Source organism: Dendronephthya gigantea, unplaced genomic scaffold (genome assembly GCF_004324835.1).
Source record: "Dendronephthya gigantea isolate DGI-Jeju-01 unplaced genomic scaffold, DenGig_1.0 000040F, whole genome shotgun sequence".
Taxonomy (NCBI): domain Eukaryota; kingdom Metazoa; phylum Cnidaria; class Anthozoa; order Malacalcyonacea; family Nephtheidae; genus Dendronephthya; species Dendronephthya gigantea.
Genome location: NW_021163050.1, coordinates 956,015 through 968,744, shown reverse-complemented (window position 1 = coordinate 968,744; position 12,730 = coordinate 956,015). Strand labels below are relative to the sequence as shown.

At 36.6% G+C, this 12,730-nt stretch overlaps 1 protein-coding gene across 1 annotated transcript; it reads right to left on the bottom strand.

The window, feature by feature from the left end:
* Positions 1 to 3,611: 3,611 nt before the first annotated feature.
* LOC114526639 lies at positions 3,612 to 11,155 on the bottom strand. Its single transcript, XM_028548224.1, has 5 exons — positions 10,952 to 11,155; positions 4,713 to 5,477; positions 4,451 to 4,560; positions 3,962 to 4,131; positions 3,612 to 3,769 (listed from the first exon to the last, which is right to left on the bottom strand). The coding sequence occupies exons 1-5, from the start codon at positions 11,153 to 11,155 to the stop codon at positions 3,612 to 3,614; spliced, it is 1,407 nt and encodes a 468-aa protein (XP_028404025.1).
* Positions 11,156 to 12,730: the final 1,575 nt, after the last annotated feature.

Sequence of the window (12,730 nt, the reverse complement as noted above, 5' to 3'; positions counted from 1 at the left end):
GAATGGTCGTAACTCATAACATAAGTTGATAAATTGCGTAGATTCTCAAAGAATTGCTCGATTTTTATGCCCGGAATGTTTTGAAGCAATGCTCGTCGCTCCTCGTTTTACATCGTGAATAATGTTCAAGTCTCGACGGCACATGCGCAGTTGCGACGTGTGAGAAAGAATCGGGTGTTCCGGGGGGTAATTCTGCGCAAATCCCTTTTAAACAAAACCCAAACCGAGGAAAAGCAATGCTTCAAAATTTACAGTAACCGCCAAAATTCCTCAATATTTTGGTGAACTTAGCAAAAGGGATACAGTGCATTAATAAATAAAGCAAGTTAAACTGATTTAAAAACCTTAAATTATTGATCATATACAAAAAGTTACTACACGCATAAATCAACCTACCCCCCGTAAAGTTTACACTATGACTGACTGACTGACTGTCTGACTGACTTACTGACTCGTTTGAATTTTTGCCACTCATCACAATACTGCAAAGTTTCTCAAACTTTGCACTAAAAACGGGCAGTATAACCTACTATAATCATGGTTTTAATATGCTTGGTCATGGGTATGTGAATATTGGATCATAAAGGAGAATACTGGATAATGATAACAATGAATTGTTGAACATAATGCAGTTGTTTATAACAACAAGTATACTGCATTTTACTTCTTCCTAACAAGCAATAATCCTGACGTTGATAACGCTGAATATGATCGTATGATTTATGTGTATATTATGCACTCTACATTCGATATTAGACTAAATGTCATTAAACCACTAGAGATGCCAATTGTGTCTGTGTCTTTATAATAACAAGACGCTCTGCAGAGCGTTAACTCGCTGGGGCTATAGAAATATGCACTAATTGAGGGACCAGACCTGTGTACATATTTGTTTTAACTTTTAAATCCATTTTTCTGAGATTAAGGCATTTTTGGCTTTAAGAAAGGATATATATCTTGACTGGAATTTAATCAATTGACCTAAAATTTTAAGTATAAATCCCCCTCAGAGTTATTAGGGTAATAACCAAAGGATTTTTCAGTGTAATGTTTGCAACATCAGATACTGGGGAAAATTGTGCCAATAATATAGCTGAAAAAGTCAGTAATTGTGAAACACCCATAGAAACCAAGCTATTTAAGACACTGAAAAGTTCTCAGTGGTCATTACTATAAATAATCTTTAAGCTTCAAATCAATTTAAAAATTTTTAAATTCTATCTAATCTGGCACAAGATATTTTTTCTGAACCGGACTATGGTTTGAAAGGTTACAATGATTGATAAGTATCAGATTAACATCATAAGAACCGCACACTGTCGGCGCACAGTCTGGGTACCAGAGCTCTCAGGATGGGCGGATGGCGCACAGTCTGGGTACCAGAGCTCTCAGGATGGGCGGATATAGCGAACGCCATGCAGACTCATAGGTCATTAGCTAATTTATAGCCAAGGAAAGAAGCCAATTTTTTTTTGTTTTCTTGTTCTCATGACAACAACTGAGTGTCAGTTTAATTTCCACTGATCATGTTGTTCGGTGTGATAAGGTGCAGACGTTTGGTGCTCTATGGTGGCCGAGGACTGCCAACAAATTTCTCACAGGATAAATGAAAATTCTTTTAAATTTCCCGTTTTTATTACTATATTTTTTTATTTTTAAATCTTTGTTTTATTTATTTTTTTTTTTTGAGATGTCTCTATAAAAATTTTTTTTCAAATGCTATTTCATGATGACAATAATAATAAAAAAAATAATCTCGTGGCCGAACGCTGCCACTACCATGATGCACTGCACGGAAAAAATTAAATGCAGGCATGCTACCGCAGGTGCGTTCCATCTAAATGTGTCAAAATGGCAGAGGCCGCATAGAAGAGATTAAATGCTAAAGTGAAGGCTAAGCGAACGAAGAAAGCAACATCATCGCAGAATCGTTCAAAACCAAAGGAACTTACGGTTCAACGTTTGTCTGCTGAAGTGTATGGAAAAACACAGAAGTATACAAGAATTGGCCCCAGAGAATTTGTTCCTGTCAAGGTTGGTGAATCAGGCAAATAATCTGTTGCATATTCATATTTTTAAATATTTTTTTATAATATAGGTAATAGGTTTTCTACATCATTGGATGGTGGAGCATTGCACAACAATTCTTTATATTAGCATTGATGTTAGCCCAATCAAGTGCAGAAGAGACTGTATTGAAAATTATATTATATTCTTTGAAATTATATTATATGAAAAATCTTGAACCCAGGTTTCTCTCTTTAAACGATAATGATGATATTGATGACAATGATGATAATGATTTGACGATTGAGTGCATAAAGAGAGCATGTGAAAGTCACTTTCTTCCCCAAATTGGAAAGAATGTTACATGTGATGTCCTTGCTGGAGAGCAAGGGCCATCTTGTAAAACTTTTGACCAGATCCCAGATACCAAGGTTATTTATGTCCGGTTTATTCCAACAGCTAGTGACATGAATAGTCATAGCAACACAAAACATCGGCAAGATAACCAACAGCGCAGTGATCGCCCTGCATCAAAAAAGAGCAAGTTTTCCCTTCCCCAAGTTGTCAAGTCAAGTCCAACAAAGCCTGTAAACAGCACCTCAAAAAAACCCCGCCCTTCGGTTTGCTGCCCACGTAGTTTGTCAGTTTCAGAAATGATTAAGCTTGGGAAATTAAACAAACAAAGCGAAAACACTACCATTTTCAACATATACAGATTCGACATGGAACTGCTATCCTGGTCCAAAATCCCTACAGTAGTTGAGTTCACTGAAGAAAAAAAGCCAATAGGCTGTGGGGGTTTTCGTAAAGCTTTTAAGGCAACATCCAAGCATTCAGAGTTTAGTGGATCAGCATAGGTTATTAAGCGGTACATCCCTGAAGCTTTAAAATGCATTGAGGACACTGGGCAAACATATGAGCAACATAACCGGAAGGATGAGCAACATAACCGGAAGGTTGTTCAAATGCACTTACTGGCTAGAAATTTTGCACTTAAGCTTGAGGAGCAAATCAGGAAAAACAGCAAGAGTGTTACATTTGAATTGAAATACAGGAAAATATTCCACGGAGAAACAGAAAACAAAGAGTATGTTACCATTGAAGAATTCATACCCGGGCAGGTCACAAAGTATATCAACAATGATGGTTCATGCTGTGTTGATGTTTCAGATGCAATATGTCAACAAGCCCAATGTTTGGCACATTATTCTTATGAAAAATCTGAGAAAAAATTAATTGTGCTTGATATTCAGGGCAGTGGGTGTGATCTTTATGATCCTGAGATAGCTTCTGTTGAATTATTGGATGAAGAAGAGCAATTCCTTTATTGCACTGGTAATTTGTCAAAACTTGCAATTAATAATTTTGTTAATAATCATCAGCGCAACGAATTGTGCCAAGTTGCTGGACTTGAACCATTATAAAACATTGCTCTTTGGACCACCAGTATAGCATTGAAAACTGTTCTGGTTTTGACATTATTAAATGTTCATATTAAGTTTTAATTCAAACAAAAACTTTGCATGGAGAAAAATACCAGACATTTCTAAATACTTTAATGTTTATTTTACTCTATGCAAGCTTTTGCTTGCAGACACCAGTCATCAATCATTAAGATTTTGTTTTAAATAAATGAAAGCTTCTTTGCAGTCAGCTGGCTTTAATAGGTCTATAAATTCAGGGGTCAGAAAATCTTCTGCAATACCCAGCACACCAGATTCAACAGCAGCTTCTTTAATCTGATCTTCTGTTACTGGAAATCCTGTAGTTGAAAATAAAGAGATTTCATGTCTAAAAAAAGCTGCAAGAACCACATGTATAGAACCACATGTATTGGCTTAAGTGCACTGTACTTTTGGTGCAGTAATACAACCCTACACACTGACCTGCAAGGTAACTATAGTCCTATTATAAGGGGTCTTTTGTTGCTAATAGTTCATTAATTTAACATTACCACATTCTTCAAGTCCATATTGCTGAGGAAAATTGTATATATGGTTAGGTATCCCATCAGGTAAGACTGTATCTTTCTGCATCCTAATTCGGTGGGTGTTCCAAATGGTCTCTTTAAATGTGTCCAATTCCTTCTGAACAATTGGAACCATAATGAAAGCAAGAAGCATTCTACAACAGATATGGTATATTTAAGAGGTTATGTAGTAAACTGTAAACAATATTTTTAGTTCAGACATGTAAGCAGCAAGTTTAGTTAATCAAACAATATGCAGGTTCCTTGAGGACTGAGTAATAAGAAAGTGAGGCATGTTTTAATTTTCAAAACCTTTTAGATAATTTGACATATGTTTTCCAAATTCAGATGTTTGCAGTGAATGACACACTAAATTAGGAACAAAGCCTTTACATACTCAAATTTAAATAGTTTACAACAGGTCCATTCTAAAATAGAAGTGGGATATATCCAAAATACAAAGGAAGTTTGTACCTGTCAACTTCATCATGGGGATCATAATGAGCTTGATCTTTTAACCAACGCAACTGATCTTTGAAAAACTTCTCCATCCTCTCATGGAGTTCTTTCCACCAACGTTCTATCTATATGTTAAAGAAAGACAAATTTTCATTTCCAATAGCTGCACATGACTCATGAATTATAATCGGCCCTAAACTTTTTTTGAAACCTGATAATCCTACAACAGTCCTACTTTCACTGCCCCCCAAACCATAAAGAATTAACACTTTCTTACTTGATTTGAAGTGGAAGGACCATACAAAATTGTATCTGCTGGATCCATTCCATCTGTGTGATGTCTTCGCAGGAAAGCATGAATGGTAGCTAATGTTCCCGTCTCTGTTCCTTTATCAACTCTCATCATTGCAGACACAACTTTAGTTTCCAGCAGGTGCTCAATGTACCAGCGCCCAATCAATTGTGGATTGGAGTTACTCGTCCATACCCTCAACCACAATAGCTTTCGACTGGCTGTGTCCAAGCAGCCATAGATGGCAATGGGAAACGTGGAGTTTTGGTAACCCATTAATTTGTCATGGCCATCTAGAGAATGTACCCAGTTTGGCCCATTCGAGGTAAAATTGCCTTTTTTCTTTTTTTTCTTGGCCCCTACCCCTCCACGAGCTTCAACTCCATCAGGATCAAGGTCGTATAGCATATCATAAACTTTATCACGGCTTACAAACAAGTCATACTTTTGCCTGATTTTTTTGTGCATTGCTCTATATCCCAGTAGCTTCCCAGGGCCTTTCAACTCTTCATTCACTGCACTTCTAACTTCTTCAAAGTTGACATTGTTGTCATTATAATTGATTTCGAAATGCCGTAAACGCCTATCCAAAGATCGTACACTCCAGGGATACTGTGGGTAATCCCGGCGTAAAAAATCCAAAGCCTCCTCTCTTTTTAGTCCCTGCTTAACATATTCTTTCATCGCTTTTTTTAAATTTTCATCAAATTTCCACTCTGCAAACCTGTTGTCGGCCGCCATTTCTGCTGCCTGACATGGCTTACATGCCCGCAATTAATTTTTTCCGTGCAGTGCATCATTGTAGTGGCAGCGTTCGGCCACGAGATTTTTTTTTTATTGTTATTGTCATCATGAAATAGCATTTGAAAAAAAATTTTTATAGAGACATCTCAAAACAAAAAAAATAAATAAAACAAAGATTTAAAAATAAAAAAATATAGTAATAAAAAAAGGAAATTTAAAAGAATTTTTATTTATCCTGTGAGAAATTTGTTGGCAGTCCTCGGCCACCATAGTGCTCATGTCTTGAATACACAAGGTCACATGATTGGGACCTGAATCCAAGTAACTGAAAATCCCTAGACCGTTAGCTGACCATGCCTGCACCCAACCGTCTACACCGGTGGTAGGTATTGTTACGACAAGCATTAATAATGCATTTGACATCCGTCAGTACAATTTCTTATACGCTGGACAATAGTATTTTTATCCCTATTAATTGCGCCATTACTATTAGGCATTACAAATACTGAAATACAGTAGTCAACACCATATGCACATCACACGACACTACACTACAGTTTTCACGTTTCCACAGCTAATTATTAGCGGCCGTTGTTGTAGTTTAAGTTATAAATTTTTACCTCAAAATTGTCTTGAAATTCACGCGTTTATATTCTGATTCAGTATACCAAAAATCCAAATTTCGCATTTAAAGAGTCGTGCGAGTCATCAAGAATAGTGCATCAACTAAAAGAATGTCCAGAGTTGACACATTGCAAAATCTACACAAAACAAGCATATTTCGTTGAAAAATTTAACGAAATTGTTTTAAACGTTTTGCCCACTCCGCGAAAGGCCTGCCATTTTGAAAAGATAAACAAAATTCCTTGTAAAATTTGGTCAATTTCCCCAAATTTTCCTCAAAACGGCAGGGTTTTTATGGATAACTTGGATATAGATTAGCAGGAACCTTATGGATAATTTGGGTAAAAATAGCTCATTAGTATTCTATTTTGTGCCTAACTACGATTGGAGATCTGACATCGGAGAATGGAGATCCGCGAACCGAAAACTATACTCGTCTGGGGCACAGGTGCCCCAGCGAGTAATTACGAGGTCATTACCCGTGAACAGTGTCGTAAGAACTGGTAGTGCTTTTACGGCCAGTGTGAACGCCTGAGCAGGCGTCTTGTTTTAGGATAACTTCAAGGCTATCATGGAAGAAAGTAAGAAAAGTTTGCTTATTTGTAATTAAATTCAGTTATGTATCTTATCAGGGATGAACAGAAACAATGAGAGAGGCATAAAAAACAACAAATCAGCCTGGATTTATTTTATACTGATTACCTGCATATCACAATTATTTACTTAAAGTGCGTATAAACCCTGTTAATTCTGATAGAGCATAAAAAATTAGTTATTAAGTTCTACATTAGTTTTTTGCTTAGATTCTTAATTTCAGAGATACAGGGCTCAAACATGCAAATTTAGCCATTTTTTGAAAAAAAAGTAGCGCGACCAAAATATCAGCAAAGGGCCTGGATACTAGGAACTCATCTAGGCGATGAGTTGTTTACGGCTGTTCTAACACAGCAGATACAACCAATGGTATCTCTATATACGAGATACCGTTCTGGGGTGAAAACTCGCCCATTGCAGCTAAACGAAGGGCAAAATGGATCAACTTCGTTCGTCGGAAGCAAGACAAATGGACGTTGTGTGCTCACAACATATTACTGAAGACTGCTTTCAGTTTGGTTCAGATGTGTGACTCCCAGACTAAAACGGGATGAGCACGGAATTTGTGTGTATCCTACGATAGACACAAAATTAATCGGTACAGAAGACAGTGAGCGCACGAAACATGCAAAGCAAAGGGTAAGCTGAAATTTGAAAGTACATTTTTAATATTCTCAGCGCTTTTTAGCTATTTAATATTTCAAACGTAACTTTGAAAAATTAAGTTATGTGCGCATTATTCTGCATGTATATTGGCTGGTATAAAGGCTGTCTATATTGGCTGGTATTTATATTTGTATTCGGAATATTGTTTACCAGATGCTATTAGCATTCCTTTGTCACACACATGATATATGAGCAAGAGATCGTTGTTCGCTCTCGCTGCTTCCATGTTGCTCCGTCAAACATGCCTCAGACAGAAGTTCCAGCCGACATATGAAGGAATTCATGGCCAATTCTTTATCCCAGATGTGTCAAGGACAGACAGGTTTTTGGCTACGGAAAAGAGAATTCAGCAACTCTTGACGCCATCACCAGTAAAAAGGCTTGCTTGGGTAAACATGTATTCAAGTCCAAAGGAAACAAGCAGCAACATCAGCAGGTTTATTAGTCATATGTAAGAATATTAAATATAAAAAGTGTAGTAAAAATAATATATTATGCCATTGTTGTTTTCATTGGTATAAAGAGTCCTTCTAGGTATTTAGGAGTACTGGGGTACAGTACATCCAATACATCTGAATCCTTTATTCCCATACTCTGGTTGGAGTTTTTGATAGCTTTGATAGTTGGTGTTTCTGTGTACATCCAGTGTCTAATTCTTTTGTCATATTTGAAGGAAATACCCATAGGATATAGAATAAGTTCAAAAAGTCACATGCTGCATGAGAGTGCACTGACACAGTCTGTGAAAAGTGAAAGTCTTTAGAGTATTATGATATCATTTTTTAAAGATGATGTTTCCAGCAGAAGCCCTTTGTGATCACCTGACATCATGGTAATCTAGCAGTAATACTGTGTTGTATAGTGTTTAGGCACAATAATTTTAAATTCATTGAACTTTGATCAACTTCCATACAAGTCAAGCTTCCAAGTGCTGCAATTATTCCATAAAAAGTACAATGTCAACATTATATCTGATAATCCAGATTTGGTGGATGCATTTCCCTGTGAGCACTGAGCTGGTACAATGATTGACATTAAGAGGTTCGGTAACATCCACACCATTCATTAAGCCTGAGTTCGACTAGCTGGGTCTCACAAGAAGGTTCAGTTTATGTGGGTAAAGGAGTTGAGCCAGAGTGTTGGAGCCAGTAACATGCTGCAGACTAAATGCCATTTTAAGAATTTTGTCCATTGGTTCACTACATATCGACATAATCCATACTCCATACCACTATTAATCCATGTACAGTTTAATGGTGTTGTAAAGCATAATATATAAGATGTACTTCAGTCTCACCAATAGATACAATACTCTGTAGCATATCTTTAACAAACTTCTCTTAATTGGCTTCCATATTGCATTGTACAGCACAAAAATAATTTGAACACTACAGGGTGTATCAAAAAAAATGTCCCAAATGTAAAATTTCCGTTTTTCAGGATATTTTGCAAAATTTGGCAAATTTTTGCGTTCCTAGAGATAGTTAAGACCTATCTGGTATACCTAGGCCAAGTTTGGTTTTTCATTAACAAAATTACGTTAACGGGGGGGGGGGTGGATATTGGGGGCGCGAAAATGTGAAGCTGAAATTGAGATATTATTTAGCTGTCTAAAAGTAGGAAAGCTTTTTAATAAACTGTGAAAGTTTCAGGAAAAGTAATGCATACTGGGAGCAACGCGCGACTTCTAAAGGTGACAAATATTTCATTGCGCGCAGTGGATTAAATGCATCGTTGATTTTAGCGTGACCGATTTCATGTAAGGCTGGGCAAATAAATAAATTCAAGTGAGAAACTGAACACAAAAACAAAGCGATTTATTCGTGATGTTAATCCTCAGCATGTCCACCATTTCATTCTAAGCAAACTGCGGCTTGTCTGAGCATACTAAACACTGAACAGCGAACCTTTGTCTGTCCATTCCCCTAGATTTGCCGGTGGTAGCGTAGGCGATTTGCAAGAAAGAATTTTGAACGAAATGGATAATAGGAGGCAGGACAGACAAATGTGGTTCGCCGTTCAGTGTTCACCATGTTCAGACGAGCCGCAGTTTGCTAAGAAAGAAATGGTGGAAATGTTGAGGATTAACATCAAGAATAAAAATCTTGTTATTAAATTGCTTCGTCTTCTTGTTCAGTTTCTCGCTTTAATTCATTTGCCCAGCCTTGCATGAGATCGGTCACGCTAAAATCAACGATGCATTTAATCCACTGCGCGCAATGAAATATTTGTCACCTTTAAGGGTCGCGCATTGCTCCCAGTTTGCATTATTTTTCCTGAAACTTTGACAGTTTATTAATAAGCTTTCCTACTTTTAGACAGCTAAATAATATCTCAATTTCAGCTTAACATTTTCGTGCGCAAGCCCTCTCAATATCAGTGGAAAGGAACCACCCCCCCGGTAACATAATTTTGTTAATGAAAAACCAAACTTGGCCTAGGTATACCAGATAGGTCTTAACTATCAATAGGAACACAAAAATTTGCCAAATTCTGCAAATTATCCTGAAAAACGGAAATTTTACATTTGGGACATTTTTTTTGATACACCCTGTAGATCTATGGCAAATGGCATAGCAACAGGATCCAGTGTTAACTAACAGTCTTTAACCATGTGAAATCTTCAGTACAATAGTTACTTCCAGTATAGTCCATTTTGTATGTGCAGTAGGTACTTTATCTCCATTGGTTCATGTCAGGCAAGATGTGGTTCAATGGCTATAATTATTTAATCCTGAAGAAACAACAAAATGTCAATGTTAAACAGCCATACCTGTTGGAAAAACAAATTATTACTACAATGTGATCAGTGTAATCCAAGTGCAATAACTAGACAGGATACATACCTTTAATATATTTGATGGAAGATGGATGCCAACCAGACATGATAGTGCTATATCAGTATTTTGTTATTGGGCCTAGTCCTATGGTTATGCATGCAAGGTTGTGATGGCCAATGAAAAGGAGGGAGGTCATAATTTTGCTTTACAAAATGAAGCCAATAAAATAGAAATTATTGTCATTTTCCAAAACAAAGCCTCCCCCCCCATTAACCACCACCATTGTAATATGAAATAATAAATCACCAATTGCAATAATTGAAACACCACCAAAGTCTTGTTTGCTGCCTTTAATATATTTTAAACGGTTGTTTATTTGTACTGTAAACATGTTATTTTCAACCATTGAGACTTCATCTAATAATATTAGTTTCACACCACCTAACTGAGTGTGCAAGGTATTTAACCGACTTGAATCTAATGGTTTATAATTTCTAAGAGATTGATTTTCTAAGGTATTGCAACGGTACTATGTATTGTGTTCCCATTAATAAGGTAGGCAGCTTGGAGCTAATAAAAGTGTTTTAACTTTGTCCAAATGAGACTATAATTCATTGATGATGGAAATCCATAATTCATTGATGGAAATCCTCTCCAGCACGTGTGTTATAGTATTTGAGAGCAGCTTGATAAACTGATCTTGTCAAATGAGATTTACTAACCTCCACCACTTAAGAAACAATAAAATGGTTTATCAGACGTTTTAATGAGATGTAAAGGATGATTAGGATTTTGTTTCTTGTTCAGTGATTGTACCATTGTTCTGTATTCATCATCCTGCATTTCATTCAGCACGAGTGGCTCACTGGTTACTGATGTTGATGGAATACCAAGATCACCTGATAAATCATATCTTTCATTTAGATCAGGATGTAAGTCAACATCACCTTCACTCTGGTCTTGCAGTTCATTATGTTGTGTGACTGGGGCAATGTTATCAAACTCGTCATCATTCACCATCATGCTGCTCTAACCTGCTTTGGATGTCATTTAGATCCTCTGCACAAACTGCATACTGATCCATTTGTTCTGTTATTTGATCAGCTAAGACTGCATAATGTTATTGATATGAGCTGTATTTTCCAATAGATCAGTTTCTTCGTTTTTCCAATGGGTGAAAAGCATAATTAGTTCACGGTAATGTTTCTCTGGGTTGGCTTCTCTGTTGAACCACACACTTCTGATGATTCGAGCTTTCTGCCTTTTCTTTGGTTTATTAACTTTTAAAACCTCTGTATTGTTCTCATCACATACTTCATCATCATTATTCTCATCATCAATTGTTTCTTCTGGAAGACAGTCAATGTCAAGTTTAGATGGTTTCTTTTGATATGGTTTTGAGCTACAAGAATCATACCATGCTGCCCAGTCAGCTAAAGTGACATTTTCGAGAGAGTGTGGTCGTTCAACATATTGTTTTAAAAGACCTCCTGCATGAACTGCCTCAGAATCATCCTCCATATGCTCAATTTCACTCAATGGTTTCAATATCCGAACTCTTACTTCAGGAGGAGATGTATTAATAAAAATCACACTACGAGAAGCTTTTCTCATTGGTAACTGAAGGCCTATATAGACAGCTTCTTGTGCACTGATTTCAACACTATTGAGGAATTTTTTACCAATATCTCGTACTTGTTGTTTGATACTAGCATTGCCTTATCTTGCTTCTTCACATGCTTTATGCAATAATTCACTCATGCCTTTTTGCACCTTAGAAATGTAAGAGATAATATACATGGCACAAGCATATACATCAAGAACAAACTGAATGTCCATATTAGCCCTCCATGCTTTAAGACATGCTGGGTTATAATTATTTACTCTAAGTTCATTTGGTTGTCTTTCTAAAAATACTGTGGGACAGTTCAGAGATGACCGTAAAACTAATAGATATTTTTCTTCTGAGATTCTTGAAGAAATTGATCAAAGGTGATATTCTCTCCATCTTTCATATCATTTAGTTTTGTCATGACATCTTTCCACTGCTGCATTAGTGTTTTTTTATGGCCTTGAGAATATGTATCTTCAAGTGGATGTAATATCATAGTTGATTTCACGGGTGGCTGGGGATAATTAAATCTACAAACATTCTTAGATTTCTTGCGGCATGTGTGGGAATGTCTGTGCATCTGTCTATTAACCAGATCAAGCAGTTCTGGCTCATCATCTGGTTTCTGACATGTAATAATTTGGTCAATAAATGAAGCCACATCCTTATCATCACTAACTTCAAACACAGGTGCATTCTCAAGCCATATCAGCATGTGTATATGAGGCGAGCCTCGTTGTTGGTATTCAACTCTATAAAACCAATCTTTGATTTTTCCTAAGGGTGCAGTGCTACTCAACAAAAATTGCCTTAAAAATGTATTAAATTGGAAATCAAAGTGTCGGGCACATGTTACTGGATCACTTTGAATTAACCTACATTTATCATTCCAATCTAAATTGTCAAGTTCAACATCACTGTAGTTTTTGTTGTCAACAAGCTTGCCTAGTATTCTAAGTAAATGGTTCCATTTTGTTTCTGCA

Bases quoted from the DNA above. Each gene is read 5' to 3' on its own strand.
- LOC114526639 (XM_028548224.1), bottom strand. From the start codon at position 11,155: ATGGTGAATGATGACGAGTTTGATAACATTGCCCCAGTCACACAACAT. The intron at 5,478-10,951 runs GTACAATCACTG...AAGCCATGTCAG, and splicing joins ATGATGAATACAGAACAATG to GCAGCAGAAATGGCGGCCGA. The intron at 3,770-3,961 runs GTAATGTTAAAT...TTTCAACTACAG, and splicing joins ATATGGACTTGAAGAATGTG to GATTTCCAGTAACAGAAGAT.